This window comes from Phyllostomus hastatus, unplaced genomic scaffold, assembly GCF_019186645.2.
Source record: "Phyllostomus hastatus isolate PE091 unplaced genomic scaffold, TTU_PhHast_1.1 phas_contig_40, whole genome shotgun sequence".
In the NCBI taxonomy this organism is placed as follows: domain Eukaryota; kingdom Metazoa; phylum Chordata; class Mammalia; order Chiroptera; family Phyllostomidae; genus Phyllostomus; species Phyllostomus hastatus.
Window position 1 is genome coordinate 3,625,036 of NW_025333872.1, and position 24,916 is coordinate 3,649,951.

The following is a 24,916-nucleotide window of genomic DNA, read 5'->3' on the forward strand; positions in this document are numbered from 1 at the left end:
TGTGACATTTTTTAAAAATGTGGGCAGGTCTCCCAACTTTTCATTTGACTTAAAAAGACTGATTTACTGCTGGGAAAAGCTCTTTCCAGAGGAAAGCTTTGTGTGAGTTTCATTAATTCCTTTGCTCAATGGCCTCGGGGAAGATGGGACCACCAGTACTACCAGCCCATCCTGCATGATTTACATGTATTTAAACCTAAAAGCACATTTGTCACATGGGTTGTCAGAACTCTACTAGAGTTTAATGAGCTCTGTAGTAGGAGGCTTCAAAAGACAACAACATCTTCATCTCTGTCTGTCCCCCAACCCACCCCACCCCCACCCCCTGCTGGAAACAGACCTAATTAGACCCGAGGGTACAAACCAGGACTGGGAAACATGCATGCTAGTTTTAGAATAAGAGAGATGAAGTAGTGTCTTTTTAGGCCAATGGTTCTTAAGCTTGAGTGTGTAAGAGAATCACCTGGTAACTGGTTTAACCTGTGGAGGTTTTGAGATCCTATCTCAGAGCCTCTGGATCTCAAGGTCTCTGGACGCTGCCTAGGGAGAGGTTTTCAAACCTGGTTGCATGTTAGAGCCTTTAAACAAATGGATGCTCAGGCTTTATCTAATTGAGTTAGATTGTCTGGGGAGGCAGGCTAAGGTGTTGGCAGCTTTTACAAGCTCCAGGAAGCCAGGTTATAGGCACTGGTGTGAGAAATGACACCTCAGACAGGGACACAGCTAAGGGCTCTTTGGAAGTTGTTACTGGATAAAGCAGCTGTCATCTAGCTTGACATGCTTACCTGCAGACAAACAAAGTATCCTGCTTCAACACGTCCCATTGACTCTGCTAAAAATACATGGCCTACAGCATGGAGAAGCCATGGACAGTTTGTGAACCCCTGATTTATATACCAAACTGTGTGTGGATATGCATGTGTCCATCTTTCTAGGGAGAGGGCTCTCAGCCTTCACCAGCTTCACTTCATTTTCCACTCCCATCCTTTGTTTTCTTTGTTTATTTACTTACTCACTCATATCCCTGACTCTTGGTCCTGTTATGTTCCCCCACAAAGGTAACCATTCTTATGGTTAAAGTATGCTAAAGTGTATCTTTTTGTTGGACTATTTTTGTTTGTGTGTGTGAATATATTTGTAATTTACATAAAGTGTGTGTTCTTAGGACAATCCTTGGTAGCACGTTAATCCATTGCTCCCACAGGCTGCGTCTGACCCCATGGAAGCTCTCCCAGTGTTTCACCTGTCCATGTCCCCAGGGATGGGCACCCAGAAGGTTTCCAAATCCCTTTGGCCACCCACAGAGCTGTGGCAGGCATCTTCATATGTGTCTCCTTCTGAACCATGAGGAATTCTTGGGAGATACACCTGGGAGGGGAGTTGCTGGGTCACTGGGGTACATATACTTCTTTGGACTAAGGAGGGCTGCACTGTGCTCCAGACGGCTGCTCCTGGTTACACTCCTGTCACGCTCACTGCATTTGTATCGATGCAAGGTCCCACCAACCTCCCCACCAAGTATAAAAGCTGTTGGTTAAGGTGGAAACTGGGCCTTTAAAGCTGATCGCCGTTCCTTTCTGTTTTCCCAGTCCGCCTTCTTTCCCACTCCCCGTGGCAGCTGTGCTGAACCTTCATTACCATCTGCACAGAGAAAATAGAGGTCACCTTTAATTTTCTCCTTCTGCTTGTAAACGCATTGATGTCAGCCACATCTTGCTTTGCTGTTCTACTCAGGCCTCCTCCCAGGCCTGGCGGCCCTGACTGTGATTCCCTCTGACCACTCCCGACTCCCAGAAGCCTTGCTGTGGCAGTCTTTCCCTTGCTTCTCTCTCGATCTCTCGCTTGTCCCTGGTTTGCTTCTGTGGCCTACAGTCTTGGCTGAGTCTCGGAAACAGACTTCCTTTCTCCTTAAGCTACCTCTCTTTTTCTTGTAGAAATGTTTTTACCTATAAAACAAAAAGTTTTTAAACTTTTTGAACACATTGTTTACTCAGTTTCTTCTGACTTGCTTTGTCATTCCTGACACTTCAATCCCGGTTCTTCTAGGTGCCAAGGCCATGTGAGCTTCCAGCTCCACCTGCTGATCTCTTGGTAGCATCTGCCACCACTGACAACATGCGGCTTCTTGGAGTAGTATCCCCTCTCAGCTGTCAGGACAGTATTTTCTCCTGGTTCTCCCTCTTCTTTTCCCTCTGCTTCTTCTCAGGCCCTGCTATGGCCTCCTCTCCCTCTCCCTGTCCTTCAGAGCTTTCCCTTGTTGTTTTCCTGAGAGAGCTAATCCACTTCCCATGCATTCTTCAATTGTCATTTACAAGCATGACTCTCAATCCTGGATCTCGTTTTAATTCAACAAATAGTTTTTGAAAATATACTGTATGTTGAGATCCAGAGTCACATGTGACATCAAAGAGTTCACAGCCTAGAACTCTCTTCACGTGGGAAACCCATACACGTGGGAGTCATTCTGTTTGCAATGGTTTGAGGTATGTATCTAATTCACGGGTTACCTGAAACAAAGTGTAAGTTTAGTCTACAGGACTCATAACACAGCCTGGCTCCACACTGTCAGGAGACGATGCTGCCTGCTCTGCTTCTGGCCTGGAGAACACCCCCAAGGCTTGTGGGTAACAAGATGTGCATATATGCACTTTCTGTGACATTGTGCAGGACCACCATCTAAGACATCTTTTTTCCCTGCCTTTGGAATAGCGGATATTGATATAGTCTCAAGCTAATGAGAATAAATGTACAATGTGAGTCTTGTGTAGAAAGTTAGTGCTGCCAGTCAGAGCCCCTGACATTACTTACCCAGCAGTACGAGGATGATGATGCTTACACACCTGAAAGAGAATGATACCAGGCTGGATGTAATTCACTGTGAAACTGAGTACAGGTCATGCCTTCCTTTCAGGAGTTAGGTTGAGCAATTTAGAGAGGACAGAAGCAAGACTCCTCTTGCTGGCCTGGCTAAGCCTTGGAGGACCAGTGAGTCCCTAACCAGCCTTACCTCTGTTTCAGAATCTGCTTGTTGTCTTCGATGGTAACGCTGTCAGCATGGTCCCTCTTGAAGATTTCAAAAGCCTCCTGGCGTCCTAATGACATCTCCTCTCTCATCCCTGTTGGAGACACAGGGAAAAGGCCTCAGTCACAGCATCAGGATCCCATTAATTGCACTGTCACTTTACTCAGACCGCAAAGCCAGCCATGGCTCCAGGAGGCTCACAGCAGAGAGGGTCCGACCAGACAGGTGGCCACAGGCTCTTCCAGCTGGCTGCCAACCGGGAGGAGGTTGTTCCAGCGACAGTCACACCCGCTGCACCCTGTGGGGCTGTGCCTGCACATCCATGTGACTTGTGGGGGGTGGGGTTGGGAATGTCTGGTCAAAGGAAATGAAAACCAGAGTGCCAAGCCCTCAATTGCCAGGAACATCTGCAAATGCACTTTCTGCCATCACTTAGTGCCATATTTCTCCCTGTTTTCCTGTTATTCCCCATTTTGGTTTTCTGTTAAATTTCACCCTGAATTTCCAGGCATTTAGTTTAAAAAAGTATAATTCAGACTGAAAGATTTAGAATCTAGGCAATTCTGCTATTTGTCTCCATAGAACAACTTATCCTTGTTTCCTGGGGCTAAATGAGGGACCTCCAGTCTTACTCAGGACTTAGCTTCTCAGTTGCAAGACCCACAAGCGGATGGAGGTGGAGGTCCCTAGTTCATATCTAACTTCAACATCCTATATCACTATTGCCACTACAGACTAACCTTCACTGCTGGGCTCTGCTCAGGGGCCAACTTCTGAAACCCAGAGTCAGAAGGGCCAAGGCCCTTGGAGAATGCAGCTGACATTCCTGCACCGAGGCGCTCTTCCTTATGCCTCCTTTGGTGAGGGTCAATGTAGGTGTGTGCTTAGGACTCTCTAGGTGAGAGCTGAATTCACAGCTGGATTTTGGATGATCTAAAGTCATTTTTATGCCTCTGCCCTTAGTTTCTTTGTCCATGTGCTCTTTGTTCATTTAACTCTACTTACCTTTCCAGCCCTGGCTGAGTATTACCACCTCCCCGAAGCTTTTCTTGAGGCCAAGACAGAATAAATCCTCCCGCCACTAGGTACCTATCGATGCTTCTGTAACATGCATAGCCCATAGACACTGTCACTTTACATGACAATTCTTTCTGGTGAAACATAAGTTTCTCTGGGGGTAGAGAGTACATTTTTTTGGTGAATCCTTGGTATCTTGTTTTATGACTGGTATTTAGAATGTGTTCAACATATGTCTATTAAATGAGTCAGGTCCAGAATGAACTAGGGCAATGATGAGTTTCTCTCTTATTGCCATAGGAACACAGTCCACGGCTACAGGGGTTTACCCTGAGGCCTAGGGGACCAGAGATGCATTCATATGGGCCACATAACATGTCTCTTGCCTGGAAAAAACCCACGGAATCCCATAACCTAGCCTCAGGGAGAGGAACTGGACCAGCCCATCTGACATCAATTTAGTGATTACTGTTGATAAAAATAGCACCATAAAAAATGTCTGAATGGTGAGACACACAAAGACACCGCACCCTTTTCCATCAGAAGCAAATGGGCACAGCTCAGTTCTGTCTCCACATCTGCCCTGCACACTGCAGAACTGGGGCAGGGGGGCCTGGAACTGGTCTGTGAGAGGCTTGGACAGATGAGCCCTGATGCACAAGAGACATTAACCAGGGGCTGAGGGATGTGCTCCATACCTCTCCCTGCCCCTGGTCTGTGTGCATTTTAACATGTACGATATGACTTTCACTGCGTAACAGAATAACAGAAGGTAGAGTGAACGAGTCTCTTGGAGTAGAGTTGGGGAAGAGAGAAACTGCATAGAGACCACATTGCAGTCTGCCTGTGGGATCCCCAAATTGCCTCCCACAGAGGAGATGAGAAGGCTCCCACCAACCAGTGGTGGAAAGGGTGGGAGGATGGGATGGAAGGTTGCTCTAAAAGCTGCAGTGAAGGAGAGGTTCATGGCCTTTCCTCTCCCAGGCTCTGCTTTCTTGTAGAGCTGATAGTCAGAACGGACAGCTGTGTGGGAAAGACATGTAGAGGTTTGTCAGTGCCCACAACACTGTTATAGCAGTAGGTCCTGGATGAACTTACAGTCAACTGAAAACTCCACTGGATCTTCCTTAAGGTAGCGAGAGACCTGGGCAGTGGGAGCAGAAATGGCATGGGGTGCACAGAAGAGACAATTCCAGGAAGACAGGTTGGGATCATTTTGCAGAGAATCTGGAAGGTCTTGCTAAGAAATTTGGTGGCAGCGTGACATCATACACAAGTCACCAATTTCCAAAGACTTGAAATATAGAGAAGTGCACATTATGGGGAAGTTACACTGGAAGTGTTTAATACTTCTGGTGATTTAAAAAGCACTGGGGTCCTGCAGTGCTATTGGCTTATTATCAGCAACACGGTATCGGTTTCCTCCTGTTACCATGGATACATATTCTGGAATTGGAGTTCTTTGATGGTGGTGACCTCAGGTGGATAAACAGTGTGATGGCCATCGTCCTGGCAATAAGCATCCTAAGTGTCTCCTCAGGAAGGCCAAGGTGAGATGGCTGCTGATGCCCATAGTCTGAGAGCAAAAAGATAAAGTAATTCCTGAAAGCCTAGAGAGACTTTGCAGCTGCCTTGTGGAGGAGGAGACTGAGAGTCCTCAGACAGGGCAGCTGAAAGGTGAGGCCCCAGGCTCCACCTCAGACCTACTCTTGTCCACCCCCTTTCTGCTTGTTTAGAGCCCACATCTACCTCTTTCTGGGTTGTACTAACTGATCAGGTTCCACTCCAGTTTGGGGTCACCCATGAAGGTAATGAACCCCTTTTTGTTTACTGAAGAGCTGTCTCCACCTCATTTTCCCTCTCAGGATTTAGAAAACAGCTCTTTCTCACATGCCAAGCTCTCACACACGTGGTATGCGGTAGAAAGAGCAGGGCAGTGGAGCACAGGACTGACTGACAGTTCACCTTGCTAATGAGATAATGAGCCTGTCTCTCACTTTAAATCAAAAGCTAGCAGTGACTAAGCTTACTGAGGAAAACATGTTGAAAGCCAAGATAGGCCAAAATCTAGGCCTTTTGTGACAAACAATTAACCAAGTTGTGAATGCAGAAGAAAAGTTCTTGAAGGAAATTAAAAGTGCTACTCTAGTAAACACACGAATGGTAAGAAAGTGCAACAGCTTTACTGCTGATATGGAGAAAGTTTTAGTGGTCTGGATAAGATCAAACCAGCCATGACATCCCCTTAAGCCAAAGCCTAATCCAGAGCAAGTCCCTAAATTTCTTTAATTCTATGAAGGCTGAGAGAGGTGAGGAAGCTGCAGAAGAAAAGTGTGAAGCTAGTAGAGGTTGATTTAAGAGAAGAATCCATCGCTATGAAGTAAAAGTACAAGGACAAGTAGTAAGTGCTGATGTAGAAGCTGTAGCAGAATTATCTAGAAGATCTAGCTAAGATAATTAATGAAAGTGGCTACACTAAACGACAGATTTTCAATGCAGACAAAACAGTCTTTTATTGGGAAAAGATGCCATCTATGGCTTTCACAGCTGGAGAGGAGAAGTCGATACCTGGCCTCAAAACTTCAAAGGACAGGCAGGCTTGCCTGTTAGAGGCTAATGCAGCTGGTGAGTTTAAGTTTAAGCAGGTGACCATTTACCATTCTGATAATTCTAGGGCTCTTAAAATTATGCTAAATCTACTCTGCCTGTGCTCCATAAATGGAATAACAAAGCCTGGATGACAGAACATCTGTTTACAAGATGATTTACTGAAAATTAAGCCCACTGTTGAGACCTAGTACTCAGAAAATAAGATTCTTTTCAAAATATTACCGCTCATGCCCTGATCTGTGTGGCTCAGTTGGTTGGGCATCATTCCACAAAATGAAAAGGGCACTGGTTTGACTCCCTGTCAGGGCACATGCTTGGGCTGAGGGTTTGTCCCTAGCTGGGGTGCATGCAAGAGGCAACCAATTGATGTTTCTCTCACACATTGATATTTCTCTTCCTCTCTTTCTTCCTCCCCTCCCCTCTCTCTAAAAATAAATGAAAAAAAAATATTACTGCTAATTGACAATACATTTAGTTACCCCAGATCTCTGATGGAGATGTACAACAAGATTAATGTTGTTTTTACGTCTGCTAACACAACTTCCATTCTATAGCCCATAGACCAGAGAGTAATTTTGACCTTCAAGTCCTTATTTAATAAGTACATTTCATAAAGCTATAGCTGCCATAGATATTAATTCCTCTGGTGGATCTGAGAAAAGTAAATGGAAAACCTTCTAGAAAGAATTCATTATTCCAGGTGCCAATACAAACATTTATGATTCATGGGAAGAGGTCAAAATATCAACACTAACAAGAGTTTTGAAGATACTGATATCAACCCTCATGGATCACTTTGAGGGATCTAACACTTCATTGGGGGAAGTAATTGCAGATGTGGTGGAAAAAGCAGAGAACTAGAATTAGAAGTAGAGCCTGAAGATGCAACTTAATTGCTGCAATTGTGTGATAAAGCTTTAACGGATGGGGAGTTGCTTTTTATGAATGAGCAAAGAAAGGAGTTTCTTGAGATAGAATCTGCTCTTGGTGAAAAGGCTGTGAAGATTGTTGAAATGATGATAAAATATTTAGCATATTACAAAACTTAGTTGAAAAAGCAGTGGTAGGGTTTGGGATGATTGGCTCAAATTTTGAAAAAGTTCTATCTACTGTGGGTAAAATGCTATCAAAGAGCATCACATGCTACAGAGAAATTGTTCATGAAAGGAAGAATCAATCCATGGGCAAATGTCATTATTGTCTCATTTTAAGAATTTAAGAAATTTCCATAGCCACCCCTAACCTCATCAAACACTGCCCGGATAACCAGCAGCCATCAACTCTGAGGCAAGATCCTCTACCAGCAACAAGCTTATGACTCACTGAAGACTCAGATGATCAGCATTTTTTAGCAATAAAGTATTTTTAAATTAAAGTATGTACATTATTTTTTAGACATAATGCTATTATAAGCAAAACTTTTACATGCACTGAGAAACCAAAAATATTTGTGTGACTTGCTTTTTTGTGATATTCACTTTATTGCCGTTATCTGCAGTATCTCCAAGGTATGCCTGAATTAACTTACTTAAACTTCTCCATGATCCCTGGTCATAATTTCATTTTACAGATGAGGAAGCTGAGACTCAATTAAGAAACGATTATAGGGGTAAAATTGCCCAGTTCTGCTCTTATATCAGTTTTTCCAGGGAAACTATGCATGATGGGGGTGGGCAGGTTGCAGACAACAAAATGACATGGGAGTAGTAGATTTAACCTTGAAATTGTGCTCTTGTGAATGCCTATCTTGTCCAAATCTTTAAGTTTTCTTTATAGTGTCACAGGAAAAAAGAACCATGAGTTTTGTATACCATTTGCACAGTTTACTTCATTTATTCATATGTTCTAAAACTGTTTCTGGAATTTATAAGCTCCACGAGGGCAGAAATTTTAGTCAAGTTTTGTCTGCTGCAAGGATTCTAGCATGTGGATAGTACCTGGCACAGAGGAAGAACTCAGTCAAATATCTCTTGGAAGAATGGATATTTTAAAGGCTTATTGTTTTTCTTTTCGATACAGCATATTATGACTTTATAGGGGAAGTGAAGCATGTCTCTATTGCTCTCCCTCCCTCTGCCACCATACTCCTAGGCAGGTTCATCCCTCATCTAGTGTGATTTTACAAATGTAACACCGTTTTCTCTGCGCTACATGTCACCATGCTTCAGAGCCCACCATTAGAGATGAATGCCAAATATTTGCATTCATAAAAATGCAAATATTTTTTAAAACATCACTATTTTAGGGCGAGCAAAGAAAACCCCCTGATCTGTTGCCAGTTAGCTAACACTCCTGCAAAGATGGGAGACATAAGATGGTGTCTCAGGCTGGTGCCAGAATCAGAGGGATCTGAGCTTGAAAGGGAAGATAAATTGTACCTTCTTGCCAACTTTGTTTAGTCTGATGGATTCAGCTGCTCACTAAAGTGTGGGCTTGGAAGAGCTCTGCCTTCCCATTCCCATTTTTAGCTCTTAGCTGTTTTCTTTTAGTGAATTTCAATCACAGGACCCAGTGTCAAGTCCCAGAAAATATAGATGACTCAAAGAGGCCTGCTGGCTTGCTGAGTCACAGGACTGTTTAAAACCTAAAGGAGAGCAAATACCATCATAGGATGGTATAAAATTTCAAACAAAATAAAGCAAAACAAACAAAAAAAGGCCCAAACACACCCAAAGACCCTGAAAGGAGAGGAGTTTCTCAGTCTAAGTCCCCAAAACACGACATTGTGATTCTGGGCTGTGAACTGAATGGAAAACACTTCCAAGTCCTAAAGGTGCCCCCTTCTTGATTCTGATACCTATTAAGGAGCACTCATGTAGAAAAGATAGTCAACAGGTACTCTCCATGCTGGCTTTGAGTTGGATTTCTGAAAATGTTAGGCAGCCAAAGTTCTAGGCCCTGGTGCCTGTGCATTTCTTAATGCTTTCCCTTTTTTGGTAGGCTGAAATTTGGTTTCTTATTTTGCTAAAGAATCAGTACTTTTGTAAGCAGTCCCCACTCCCAACGCAGGGTCCCATGGAAACCAAATGGAAAGGAAAAACATCAGATGTAGAGAGTTAATGCTGCCGCCTCTGGGCCGGCTGTCTGATTTCCTTTAGTCAAGGGCACGTGGGCCAGAGCTCATTTTCCTGGCTGCTCCCAAACAACCTACTGCTGCTGCAGTTACTGCTTAAAAATTCACAAAAGTAAAATAATGGAGAGTTATGTTATTCATGCTGAAAAAATGATTTCTTAGGGCCAAAAACTATTTTCCTTGGGAAAGACATTTATTCACATTGGTGCCTCTGACCAAACAAGGAAGGAGAGAAGAGAAGACCAAGGGGGAATGAGGGAAAGTGAGAGGTGGGGTGGATTCCCAAGGCAGAGGGGCTTTGGTGCATACTGTTTGAGGCTAAACGCATGAGAAGGGTCGGAAGTGGCTGGGGACACTTAGGGCTGACTCTGGGGAGAAGCTGGATGTGGGGAGGTGATTATAGTATCTGTGGCTTGGTAGCAGAAGCTTTCAAACTGAAGGTAAGGGAATGATATAGTGATGTGATAAGTATATACAGTATGTAGTACATAGAGTGTACTACATCATGGGAAGCAGCAGGCGGGGTGGAGTGTTTTTTTGTATGCTACATCATATAAGGTTCTATAGGCACTGAGAGTTCTCAGTAAATGTCACCTTCGTGAAATATACAAAAATATCCTCAGATAAATATAGCTAGAAGAGAAGTCCATCCTTTAGTGTGTGAAGAGGTTAGAATGTATGGTCCAATGAGATGGAGAGGAATGAAGAATTTAGATGAGAGAAGGGGATAATCTATCAAGGCAGTACAAAACATAAAGGTCAGGAGGGCTATGAGAACCAAAGGAAAGGTCAGTGGTCCAGCACCCTTGGGAATAAGGCTGGGAACAAGGATGTCCCAGGGGAAGTGTTGGCTACAACAGACACTCTGGGATGAAGGATGAGTCAGCAGCTTCTAGCATGGAGAGCAAAGGGTCTGTTGATGATGAACTGAATAAATTTGTGAGATGGGGAAGTGCTTTAGGATCTTATAAAGAGAAATGGACTATCTCCCAGAAAAATCAGAAAGCACATCTGAGACATTGCCTTTACCATCTTCCCCCCATGGTGGGGAGGATGCTGTCATCTAGGAAGGAGGAGGTTTTAGAAGTTACATGAAGGAATGGCACATACATAGCCCGTGTGCCCACTTTCCTTCCTCACACTGTTGGAAGATATTGTTAATTGATCACAGCATCCTTTGCTAGGGAAACAAATGATAGCACCAGAGTTTCATACAGTTCTTCAGGCAGCCTCTCCCAGTCAGCAGTCCCAGGCCTGGAAACACTCCCTTTATTAGATGGCTCCCAGATTACTACCCAGTAGAAGACATCTGCTGTTACTTTCGTCATTCCTGTGCTTTCAGGATCAAATAGCTGCCTGGTTCCATCACCTTAGAAGATGATGTGCAGGTGACGTTCCCCAGGGAGCAGTGGGTGGCATGTGCTAGAGTGCCTAAATCACCGAGAATGGCCATAGCAGTCTGGGAGTAGGTGCTGAGGAGGCCCCTGTCCCTGCTTCTGCAGGGCCAGGGTGATGGAGGCCACCACAGGAAGTGGTGCCATGTGCCATGGGCCTGTTTGCTTTAAGGGCCAGGAGTAGCTCAGCTACAATTTGAGGGGTTACTGGGTGGGGACAGCAGGGTATGAAATCTGAGGATGAGGGGAAGACAAAACCACTTAGCCACGGCCAAAGTGACTGCAGATGTGAAGACTAAAAAGTAGAATTTGGGGGTGACCAAGGACACTTGCCCAACCTACTTCCTGCTTTTGATTGACAACTTCTGGAATGGGTTAGTGCACCATGGCCTTGGGGTTAAAGGCCTATGTTCAAACCAGATGATACCACCTGGGCTGAAATCCTCAGATTAGGACTTGCCTTGGAGTTTCCTAAATTGCCACATGAAAGATGTCAAAGGAGAACCTTTAATTAGTAGATTCTTCGGGCTGGGTTGGACCAGGCTGAAGCATGGCAGGTTTGGCAGGGGCTCTAGGGAGTGGAGTGTAGGAAAAATCTGAAGTGGAAAGCCACAGAAACCTTAGGAGACCCACCCAATGGTGGCACCATGTCTAAATAAATCAAACGGGTTCCTGATTCCTGGTGCCAGAAATCACACATCCCACTAGCAACTTGACCAGGCCCAGCAGCTCAGACCACGTGGGCTGGGTGGAATTAAGGCGTGGTACTCGAGGCAGGTTGTGTTTCCCTCTTGTCTTGGCAACTGTGTCTCCTTCACCCTCCTGCCACAAGTGTCCTGGGCATTAGCCTCAGCAGGTGAAGAAAGGCCAGGTGTGCCAACCAAGTGGGCAGGCCTAGGGCCCCTGTGAGAATGGCAGCTGCTTGAGGGTAGTTGCCCATTCCCAGCAGTGACAAATTAAACCTTTAAACAATGGTCCCCAAGGTCATCTTCAGAGAAACTTGTTTCCTAACCCTGCATCTCTGGCAGGGGCTCTTGCCAGAGATCTCTGGCATCTCTGAGGAGCGTTCTTACTCAGGACAAAGTGCCCATGTGGGTTGCTTAGAGAAACCCATAGGCAGATGCAGGAATGGAGCTTAGAGAGCAGCCTCGGTCATGTTGGCATTTCTGTGTTTTGGAGTTAACTCAGGAATCTGGAGACCAGCAATATTTCCATTAAATAAGACAGCCTGCTGCCAGGCTAACCTGGATGTGTGGAGTCTTTTCCATCAGTTTCGGTCCATAGATCCGGCAGCCCTGCAAGAGCCTTGGTGTCTAGTTCCATGTCTGGTATCTGGACCAACCCTGGGAATTTGGTAGAAGGACATATGTCCTAGCACTTTGTGGGTTAAAGAGCAGTGGCCGAGAGGCCAATTGAACAGAAAGTCAAATTCCTCTTCAGCTTAGAAAGAGACCCCATATTCTTTGGATCTGACCAGCACAGGACTCCCTGAGTTTGAGATGACTTGGCCACTTCTAAAGGCCATGGTTAGTAAGATTCCAGCGACCAGCTTCCTCCTGATGAGTTTAGTTCTCGTGCTGGCCTATGCTTCAAGAGCAGTGGCTAAAGCAGTGTCCACATGTCCTGTTGTCTGAAAAATGAGGCCAGTTTTCTATCTATGCCTAAATTAGGGATGAATTCCATTTTAGAGTATTTATATACATCTTTAAAAGAAAATTAAAGAATTACAATCTGGCCTAGCAGCAAAAGTGTCCCTTTTCCTGAAATGCAAGTGGATTTACATAAAATTCTGATGCCCTGGCTTGGAAATAAGCACAAGGCAATATGGAACTTGGGTATGCTCAAGTTCATTCTTTGGGGAAAAAAAGAAAGGGGAACTTATTTTTTACTTGCCTTCTAAGTGACAGACACTATTCTGTATTTCACAAGCATTAACTCACAAATACTAACTCAGTATTCACTGCAACTGTACTGGTGGTGAGTGGAGGAGCTAATACTGATTAAGAACTTTGTATGTGCTAGAGAAATTAAATATGTTGTCTCATTTAATTGTCACAGTGATCCTGCCTAGGATTGGGTGCATTCTAGAGGTAAGGTAGTTGAAGTTGAAAAGGTTAAAAGTAACCACAGGACAACAGTTAGTAAAATAAATTCATAACAGTTTTATCTGACTCCAAACCTTTTCTTTTGCATATTGTGTTGCAAGTGAAAATTTGCCAAGTAGAAATAATGTCATAAATATTGGCAAACCACTGAGGTCAGACCTACAGGGTCAGGAGGTCAGAGGTAGTAAAGAGCAAAAGGCAGTTTTGGAGGATTGTGACTGGACGTGGACCGAGAACCATAAATGTAAACAGCAGACAGCTCAGAAGAGGTGGAGATTTATCTCTGAATGGGAAGATCTATCTCTGTAAACAGGAAGCTGGGGAAAGTCCCAGGTGGCCCTGCTTCACCTGGGAACCCAGGCAACGGGGAATGGGGCTCACATGCAAGGGGAAGGTTGGCTGACTTGAGTCTCTGCCATTACAACTTTATTAGTTAGCCAATTATCTCAGGTCTGGTTGAATGATTATCTTTCCCTAATCTACATGGAGCTTGCACTCAGAAGAGTCACCACAGTAAAATAGTTTATGCACTTAAAATGGTTCTGTTGGACTGGAGTGGGAATGGGGAGGGGTTACTGCAGAGAAGAGAAGGGGGAGGGTCCAGGTCTGAAGAGTGTGGTCTCTGGCAGAAGAGGTGAAAAGGGCCCTGGAGGCCTTCATTTTCCTTTTGAATTCTCTGTGTCCTAACTGCTTCTTCTCTGGAAAGCATTTCACTATTTAAATGTAACATTTGTTTATTCACTCAGGCAGTGAGTCCATTGGTGAAGCAGACCATCTGTCAACAAGTACTGAGCATATACTCCACTGACAACCCTCTCCTATAGGTAGTTATAGATAAATAAAAGAAATGCTGTCCTTGAACTTATAATGGGTTATGGGAAGGTCAAAGCTTACAGTATAAAGCATAAAAAACCCCACTATAGACAATGCATTGGTGGTGATACAACACAGTGCAGGTGGTTGTGAGGGAGCAAACAAAGGGACATAATCAGATTGCAGGGGGATTTTTCAAGGAAAATTCCTCCTAAGGAAGGTTTTAGAGGAACTGAGGGGCAGGAGCTGGAGGGAAAGAGGTCGATGCTGCTGTCTGCATAGGGAACAGAAAGGCAAAGTCGTAGGCGCGGGGAAGAGCCCACTGTGTGGAACATCCAGCACAGAGATTAATTGGAGGGACCTTGGGGTTTCCTTTGGTGTAGGTGGATTTCTTCCCAAGTGACCTCTTGGTCCTGACACCACTCCCTTAACTAGTTCCCTGCTCGCCCAGGGTGGTCCTAGGCAGAGGGCCACTGAAGTTTTCTACAGGCTTGTCAGGCAGTTCTCCCTTCCTCAAACAAAGAAGGTTTGCTTTACAGTGTAACCTCAGGCTATTCTTCTGGTATTCTTGTCTAGTGGCTGGGCAACAGAAATAGAATTTGTAGTCAGAAGACAAGAGTATGAATGCTGGTTTCACTTATTAGCTGTAGGACCTGGGTCTGCCATTTAAATTGTTCTAATCTTAGGCTCCGCATCCATACAATGAAGCTAAAAACTCCCATTTTACAAGATTATTTTGAACATTGTATGAATTAATCCATGTAAAAAGGAAAGAGCAAATGTAGCTTCTGTAGTAAGGTTAGCTATAATTGCTTTTTGCTTCTGAGATTCTGCATTCTACCTGCAGGAAATGTGCAAGACCTTATGGCTTATACTGGCTTACGGATTCATTATGAGTTACTTCCCCGTTGGTATTTTTCTCATCTACTCTTTTATTGTGTCGTACCTTATGATTTTGCATAAGCTATTACAGATAAAGTTTGGAGGGTGCATGTGTTAAAAAAAAAGAACTCCCGTCTCTTAGTGTTACTGTGAAGGGTCAATAAGAGGAGGTGGCACTTTGTGTAGATCTCCTGTTTGGAGCTACTGAATACCTCTGCAATGACGCATTTCTGTGACTATCTCCCCTGCCCACCTTCTCCACCCCTCTGGCCATGAACTCCAGACTGCATGTGAATTTGCCTTCTGTGTTTGTAGCCCCAAGCCGAGTGCCTGAAACATAGTAGATACTCCAGACAAAGTTTGTAGATGGAATGAATAAGCAAGGATAAAGTATCTCTAGTTAACTTGTTTTTCTTAAAAGCACTGTTAACTGTACATATATCTAATGCAGTTTTCTGTGTATATGTTCTATAATAAAAATAAAGAAAGCAGAATATGGCATCTATGACTTATTGATTTAAAAGTCTCTGACAGAATGAATGAATAAATGTGGAATACAGTATAAAAAGTGGAAGTGTAAATATGAGTTATTTTCATCATACATAATAATAAATCATCTAAAAACCTACACTCAGCAAGCTGTTTAGAGAGCAAGAACTACTTTAACACAGTAGGCGAACTCTTAAGGTGGTTGCAAATTATGGGTTAGCTGGGTAGGGTGAGAGTGGCTTCAACTGTCAGGAGGGCTGCATCTTCTGTGTTCTCTGCTTCCCAACCACACCAGCCGGGCTCGTGCCACAAGAACAACCTCAGCTCATGAGAAAATAGATGCAACAAGGCAGAGGCTTCCTCCTCTTCCCAACACCATGTCTCCTGGTGGCCTTACCTGCAGTCCAGGCTTCCCTCTGGTCATCATCTTATCAAAGGTCCCTTTTCATAGACAAAGCCTGAGCAGAGTCGTCTATATTCACCCTCTCTATCCCTCACCTCCCATTCTCTCCTTGATGCGGTCCAATGGAATTTCATCTCCTCGACTCCACTGAACATCCTCAGTGATCTCAGCATTGCCAAAACCAGCAGCCAGTTTTCTGGTCTCATTTTAGTTAACTTCTCAGTAAATGGCAGAGCAGTGAAGTCACCAACTATGCCATGTACCATCATCCAGGCCCTAGGTTCCCTGCAGTGAACAGATAGCTTAGGTTCCCAGGCTGTGAGCGGCAGTGAGGGGACTTCTTGGCTAAAGAACTGAAGTGCCACTATGCTCCCTCTTCTTTCACTCTAGTGACTGGTGACATCCCAGACAGAGTCTATGTCAGCCTTGCCCTGGTGACTATGGACCAGAGATCTGACCCTTCTGGCCCACATTGTGCATGCAGTGTGAACAAGGAATAACTTGTCATGATAAGCTACTGAGGTTCACTGTTAATTTATCACCAGAGTGTAGTGACCTAGTCTGTCCTGACCAGGGTGCAGCAGTGTTGGACACAGCTGACACCCACTTCCCTTTTGCCCGGAGCACTTCCTTCCTCATCAGTCCCTCCTGGTTTTTCTCCTGCCTTCCTGGCTCCTTTCCTCAGCCTCCAGATGTTGCAGCTCAGTGGGGTACAGTGCAGTGGGGCTCAGCTCTGGGCATTCTTCTCTTTCAACAGGTGATTTCATTTAGTCTCATAGCTTTAATGAGTATTATAACCAATGGCTCCAAAATTTACATATTTAGCTCTGATCTTTCCACTGAGGGCCAGCTTTGGATATTGAATAGCCCACTTGAAATCTCAACTTGAATGTCTACTTGGCATCTCAAGCTTAACATGCCCCCAAACAGAACCCTTAATTTCAAACTCCATTCCAAACTCTACTCCAAGCTGTTTCCCCTAATTGCTTCCATATCAGTAAATGGTACCACTCACTCAAGCAGAAACTCCAGAACTCTTCCACGATTCTTCAATTCCCACATCAGCTCCACTGGCAGGTCCTGTCTGCAACCCTTTAAAAATAAGCCTTACATCTCTTTGCTTCTGTCTTTTTTAAAATCCAACCTAAGTCACTGCCATCTCTCAACTGGAATGTCTCTTACCTGCTTTGCCAGCTCCTATATTGCCCTCCTACAACGTATTCTCCACACAGCAACCTGAGTGATTTATTAATAATGCAATCATGCCAGTCCTCTGCTTTAAACTTCCCACGGCTCCTGAACAAACCCCGGTCCTCAGTCTGGCAGGCCTTACGTCATCTCTCCTCCTCACACCTCACCCAGATCTTAGCTCACACCTTCTCGGCTCATTGACCTTCTTTCAGCTCCTCAAATGTGTCAGTCATATCCCCACCTGTGGGCCTTTACGCTTGCTGTTTGCTCCTTCTGTCTGGAATGTTCTTTCCCTGACTCTTTCTGACTATCAATTCACCTCTCAGCTCACAAGTCACCACTTTTGGTCCCCACTCCAATTGTTTCCACCCAATTAATCTGTTTCACATCCTTCCTAGCTTCCACCACCAGCTGAAACTGCATGTATGCATGTATTGTACAGAATGAAAATTCCGCAAAGGAAAGACCATCCTGTCTCATTCACTGCTCTTCTCCAGTGCTGGGAAGGAAGGAAGGAAGGGAGGGAGGGAGGAAGAGAGGGTCACAATCTTATTAGAAATAGGATCCCCTAATAGGTACAAAATTTGCACCCTTGCCCCTGCCTTCCAAATCAAAGATAAACTGCTCTCTTGTGAAGATGCTGACTCTTACTCATGTTGGAGTCTCCCCTCTCTGTACCCACAACCAGAACTAGAAAAACGCCCCTTTTTTCCACAGGCCCTTTGCTAACCCATCTCCCGATTAATCCCATTGCTTCACGCATCTGCTCTTTCCTTCTTACTTGGTTTTCACTTTCGTGCTTGTTTATATTTTGTTTTTATTTTATGAATACCAAACCTATAAGTAATTATTTCTAAAGGGAGCCACACTAAAGTCCACCTATAAATGGTGAGGGGGCTTGTGAGAACAGTTGTCTTTCCTTGTCCTGGCTAGAACTTCCACTTCTGAAACAGAGGAGTGAGAGGCTTTGGGGCTGTCTATCACTGTTTCAGCACGCTATAGGGCCAGCCAAGTAAACATCTGTGTCTGGTAATTGTGCATCCTCAGCAGAGAGAAGCAACTTGCCATTAGAGCCCGTTGGTATTAAGCCATTCAGGAAGGTTTCTGAGGGATTTTTCTTTCATAGATGCATTATCCCATAAGAATTCAAAGAAATATACTTGATGCTGAAGGTGAGTCCTAAAGATTTAAATCTCCATATCTTTACCTGATAAGGTAAGAACAGGTCCGAGGCCTTTACTTTTTCTAATTATCAAGGTATAACTTGTCCATTGCAAAAAAAATTTGGGAAATAATTAACAATGTAAAGAAGCACGAAAAAAGTCACTCATAATCCCTCTACCTTTCAGTTTTTTCTGTGCTTTATTTTACTATGTAGTTAAGATAGTATTGTATATATAATTTTATAGACTATTGATTTCACTTAACATTATCTCATGTGTTTCTAAGTTATTACATTCTTTATGAATATTACTTTTTTTTGTTGTATAATATTTCATTATAGTCCATTCTCTAATATTGAATATATATTTACATATAAATAATGCTGCAGTGAGCATATTGGTATATAAATTGTATTCCACATGTAATTAAATTAATTAACATAGATATTTATTAAGTACCCACTATATCCCTGTTACAGTTCTTGGAGCTGGTGAGCGAAGACCTATTTCCTTAGAAAGCTTACATTCTACTGAAGGTAACAGACAAAAGCAGCAAATGAACATATACTGTTAATTAGCTCTAGGAAGAGAAATAATGGAAAGTAAGGAATATGTGATATTTGAATTAGGGAGGAGGCTATTTCCCATAGACAGATGAGAAGAAATTTCCTCAGAGGAAGTAGTATTTGCACAAAGGCATACTGGGTGTTTTCTGGAGGCTAGATTCCTCAGGGGAGTTTCTGAGTTAAAAGTTCTTGCTTTGTAGGAAGCCAGATTGCTCCCTGCCAGCAGTTATCAGTGGTGCCTAGAAGGAACAACAGCTATAAAAAGGCACCCTACCAGGGTATGATCTGGACTAAGTTACTTAATTCCTCTATTGCTTAGTTTTCTTTTGTGCAGTGGCAATAATACTACTTGTATGTGTACATTTGTGTGTGTGTGTGTGTGTGTGTGTGTGTGTGTGGTGGAGGTGGTGGGATGGGGGTGGCTGGGAGAGGAGATGGTTCTTGCATCCCAGAAGGACTGGATGAGGGAGTAAACACACACACATCTGTGAAGAGGGAACGGTTAGGTTGTCCAGTGTGAGCAGGGCATTCCAGTTGGTGAAAACTTAGCTGGAAGATGATTATGGAGTGTGCAGCATGAACAATTACTGTGTCTGTGTTCTGCACATAGTAGGTGGTCAATAATGCAGAGTGAATGAAAGGAAGAAGGCAACCTCTTGAGAAGAGCTTATGGACACTGGAAGACTGAGAAGGAAAGGTCTTAGTCAACTGGTCACATAGCGGTACAGCATGGCTCATGATTTGTTTATCAGACACTACAAAAAAAGCCTCTCTTTATTCACGAGCCTGCAAATTAGTGGTATCCTCAGTTTCCTCATTCATAAAATGAGATTAGTAATGCCTACTTCATAGGGCTGTGTGGGAGGTTAAAAGGGATTGAAATACAGAAAGAGCACAACACTGACTTGTTCACAGTATCCCTGGATAAATGCTGATTCTCTCCCTCAACTTGTATAAGTAGGTGGGAAAGGATCAGGGATGGTAGGAGGTGGGGCAGCAGTATGAAGAGCTGAGAGGTCTCCAAGTAACTTGTATTTCCCCAAACCCCAGATGGGGCTGTACTCTTTTGATTTATCTGATCTTTAGTAGTGAAAATATTTTGTTGCATGTAAGATAATTAATGTTGACAAAAACTCCAAGGAAGCCTTGTTTGATGGCTGGTATTAAGCAAAGTTATCAAAGGCATGCATTTTAGCATCAGACTTAAATCCTCTCCTCACGTCAAATGATTAACCTGATTTGGAAAACACAGCTCAAATCCTATTCCCTGACTCCCCTTGGGTCTTTCCAGCAGCTTCTCCTGCAGATCTAGGTCTGGCTGCCTCCACAGGCCCTGCTCTAATCCCTCTGTTCTGCCACACCCTCCTCCCTACCACTCTGACTTCAGGCACAGGTCTTTCTAAGGTGCATGGGACTGGGCACACACTACTTGGGTAGTGCAAATTTGTCTGGAGTAGGACACACATTGGACATGACCACCAGTATTATCCTTCTCTTTTCCACACTCTGGTGATGTCCAGGATTCCTTACTCTTTGAGGCATCCAAAGGGGAAACCATGGATCTATTCCATCTGCTCTGGCCTTGAAGCTCCTCCTTGTATTTATTTAGCTTCTCTCTTTGCTGCATCTCCTCACGTGGCAGGGGCACATGAGTAGCTTTCCTCTCAGTACTTGTAGTAATAGCTTTTGTCTGACTCCCTCCCTCACTGCTTAGGTTCGTGTGTGTGTGTGTGTGTGTGTGTGTGTGTTTCAAAATCCTGTTTTTTCTTTAAGACAGAAGCAGAACTGGATTGTGGAAAACAAAGCCAAGGGCTGGGGGCCCTGATTGCTGCCATCTGCTACAATTGCAGAGAGAGGAGGAAGAAGGAGAGGGTGCTAAAAGTTAGGTAGGAAGGATGAAGAAGAATCTAAATTTGAAAAAGTTCTCAGATTGGCATTCGTCAGTGGTAGGAAGTGTTCACTGGCACACACTCCAGGGCTCCAGGACCTGGTTAACTGTTTGTGGTGCACGTGGCTGGGTAGAAAGATTCTCCTCTCTGCCCAAGCCCAAGAGGCTGCCTTTCACATGACTGGGTTCACTAATGAGCTGTGGGTTGCCTCGAGCAGTGATTTGCTCTCCAGATATAATGAATACAAAGAGTGAGCAGGCTGAAAGCCCCCCTGGATGGGCTTCCTCTTGTTAGACACAGCTAGTCTTTGAACTTGTAATTATGAGTCACAGGGCTCCCAGTCTGGTGCAAAAGTGACTCATTTTAAGCAAATTATCAGTTTTTGCCCTGTAACCAAATGCTGTGATCAGCCATTCGTTTAAAAAAAAAGGAACAGTTTTATTAAAAGAGCGGGATGTGTAGAAGAATAAATTGCACTATGCTTTCCAGACGTATGGACCAAAGTCAAATTCAGGCCCAGTGTGAGCCAAGCAACAAAATAAATAGTAAAAATGGCACAGAAAGCAAACGATCAGGAAAATTCATTTCAGAACAGATGCAAAACCAACTTTTGCAGCCAATAGCATAAAATTTCAATAATGCTATGATTCCTGGACATTCTCTGCTGCCCTCATTCCAACTCACTTGGACCTACTGGAATTGAGGTCAAAGAAGAAATATATTTTGGGGGGTTGATTTAACCCACAACATAGTTTAAGAGTCAGTGATGATAGATGCAGTTGAGTTGCCCAAAGGTGGTTACTTTGACAGATGGACTGGTAGACACAGTAATCAGAGTAAATAAATGTAATCTGGTGACGAGTCTGTGGTGGAGGGAAAATTCCAGAGCCTTCTGCTATGGAGCCTTCTCCTGAGGACACCTGCTATGTTAACAGTCTTTGGCTGAGGAAACACTTGAAATGATCATTATCCCTTTGTCAGTTGCCAGAGTAGTAATGGACCTGAAAAGACAAAGACAATTTTTTCTCTGATGCCTTAGGAATGATTAACACTCCCCAGGACCACAATAAAGGGAAGTGGGCCCAGAGTGAACTGGTTCAAGTATGTGTTTTTTTGAAGAATGGTTTGAAATTTCTAATTAATCCCTTTAAATATCCACCTACTCATCTACACCATAATAGTACATTCCATAAGCTACATAGGGAACTTGGCTCTGGGTTAAATTGTCTGACTTACAAATTTTAGATGCTCCCCGAATTACTTTCAATTTAAACTTGCCTTTCTTGTTTCTTAATTACATGATTTCTTGCCCCTTCCACAGAAACCATAGTTGCTAAATGGCTATTTTCATATGTTCCCAATTCCCCCAACTTAAATAATCACTCAATATATTTTGGAATATCCATCTTCTATGCTTCCTGCTAATCATTATAATTGATAAAGAATCAGTAAAAGCCATGAAAAGTGAAGGCAGAACATAATGGTTAGCAATCACCTCCTAATTGACAATTCCAGTACACCTTTTCAATTTTCATACCTCTAGGCCTCTCTCCAGTATTTGAATGCTCCTTAATTATTAAAATTTTCTTCCCTGGTATCTCCAAAGAGTGTCCTCCTTATTCTCCCTTGAGGTCTCTGACTATTCAGCGTAGGCCTCTTTCACTGGCTGCCGTCCTGCCTGCCCATCTCAGTGGCATAGCTGACAGTGACATAAGTGGGGATGGAAAGGAAGTGTTAAGTTCATTAGACATTTCTAGTAAAATGTGATGACTAACTAGCTGTGTGAATATATATTAGAGCTCTTAAGTTGCAAGTAACAAAAACCTCAAGTTTAATCTGGCTTTAAAAATGGATTGTGTTAGTAAAGGTAATTGAAAAATACAAAGACAACACTGGCTTCAGGCATGCTTTGATACAAAGACTCAAAAAAAAGGAGAAAAGATTGATCTGAGGGAAGTCACTGAAAATAAAGCTATAGCAATAGCTTCTACATCAGTAGAAATATTTTCTACATCAGACATCTACTGATGTAGAAAACATGAAAGACTGAAATAGGAAAGAGATTAATAAGGTCCAACAGATGTGTAATAGGAGTTTATAAAGAATAAAGAGAATGGTAGAGAGTCAAGAATATGGTTCTACATTTTCTAGAAATAATAAATATGTAAATCCTGGTATTCAGGAAGCACAATAAATCCTTGGCAGAAAAATAAGTTACCCCTCCCTTATTTCCTAGACATAATATTGATAGTGGGAGCACCAAAGACATGGGATCTTAAAAATAGCCAGGGGTTTTAAAAGACATATTGCTGCTAAGAAATAACAATTAGATTGACAGCATATTTCCCAATGATAACAATGGATACAAATAGTCACCAGGATAGTATCATTAAAGAATTGAGAGAAAATATGTATTAAGTTTCTATACTCAGCTAAATTGCCATCCAAGTGTGGGGGGACAAAAATGCTTACTCTCCATTCTACCCAGGTAGAAAGTTCAAACTCTAGCCTCAATTTTAAGCAATTTTTCACCAGCATCCAAACACACTGTGTCCTCTCCTGAACTCTGGGCTGTTGCAGTGCTGCCTCCTCGGCAACGAATGCCCCTCTCCACATGCAGTTTCCAACTAATTCTTCTATTTTACCTCAGGAAGAAGATTGCTGAATCCAAAATAAAAATATAGATAAATAAATAAATAGGAAAATTGAAATGAGAAGTGCTTTATATAACAATATTAACACTATTTATTAAATTGGAGAAAAGAAAGAATAAAAATAGATCTTATATTTTGGACAACAATAATGTTTAAGATGAAGAGAACTTTTAATGAAAATGTTCTAAGGCATTTGTGTTGTTTAGGAAGGCGGTAGAACTATTAACTAGTTCTAGATTTCATAAAGTAAAAATTGCTTGATAAAAGGTAAGAATAACACATAAAATGTCCAAGCCAATATAAAAAACTGGAACAAAAAACCTCTCAATAAATCTACTAGAAGTAGGAAAGAAAAAAAGAAACAAAGACAAACTACAGTGAATAGAAAATATACATTAAACAGAAACAATAAATTCCAAGACACTAGTAATCACAATATATGGAAATAGATCAAATTCACCAGTGCAACAATAAACATTGTCAGATTGGATTTAAAAAATCTAAGTATATTCCATTTATGAGAGACACATGTACAATACAAGGACTTGGAAAGGTTGAAAGTAATAGGATTGAAAAAAGATACTCAAAGCAAATGCTAACCAAAAAAAAACTAGTGTAGCAAGAAAATTCCAGTAGCAAATTATTATCAGGCAAAATATATTTTAAGCAAAGTATATTGTTGGGGCTAATAGGCTCATCATATATTGATAAAAAGAGGAAATAACAAAGAAGTCATAATTCATAAATTAGAAACACTTAAGTATAGCATCAAAACACATAAAAACAAAGTAAACAAAATACAAGAAAAAAAGGCCAAACTATTACCATAATGAAACATTTTAACATTTCATCATCATAATTGAAATATCAATGAGATAAAATGAGTAAAAACATTGACAACTTAAGATAACTGTCAATAAGCTTAACACAAAGAACACACAAAAATCCTATACCCCCAGAAGAGTAAAATATATATTCTTTTAAAACATACATAGAATATTGACAGGTCTCAACAAGTATGTAGAGTTAGTCACAGATATCACTGATAACAGTGCAATAAAATTAGAGATTGACAAAAAGTTGTCCTTAAAAACTTTGTATGTTTGAACATGTATAGAACATCTCAAAATTACTCATGGGTGAAAGGAAGACTGAAAAGAAAAGTAGATGCTATTTATAACTATGTTAATATTTTCATATCAAAAGTGGACTACAGCTAAATCTGTAATTACTGGAAATTTTACAGTTTAAGGATTATATTAGAAAATACAGAAGAATGTAAATTAATGAAATAAGCATATATCTTGAGAAGGTAGAGAAACCACATTAGAATAAATCCCTTACAAGAAGGAAGGATATAATAGGAATGAATTTATTTATGTCATTCCCTGCTTAGAGAAGTATCTCACTTACTCCCCACTCCACCCTTCCAGAAGGTCCAAATTCTAGCCTCAATTCCAAGCAACCTTTTCTCCAGTATCCACATACACTATGCTGCTTCCTCCGTTTGGAATGCCCCTCCTCACATGGCAGGCTCCAACTCACTCTTCTAATTACAGTTCAAGTGCTTCCTCTTCTGGGAAACCTTTTATTTTTCCTCAGCAGAATTATTAATTTATTCTTACATCGTTCACATCCATTTCAA

At 42.5% G+C, this 24,916-nt stretch overlaps 1 protein-coding gene across 1 annotated transcript in view; it reads right to left on the reverse strand.

The window, feature by feature from the left end:
* Window positions 1-24,916, reverse strand: part of KIF6 (kinesin family member 6) — a 417,010-nt gene that overhangs the window by 96,546 nt on the left and 295,548 nt on the right. The window contains exon 14 of the mRNA XM_045842819.1: window positions 3,008-3,116. Within this exon, the coding sequence (XP_045698775.1) occupies window positions 3,008-3,116 (109 nt within the window). The remainder of the gene's footprint in view (window positions 1-3,007; window positions 3,117-24,916) is intronic.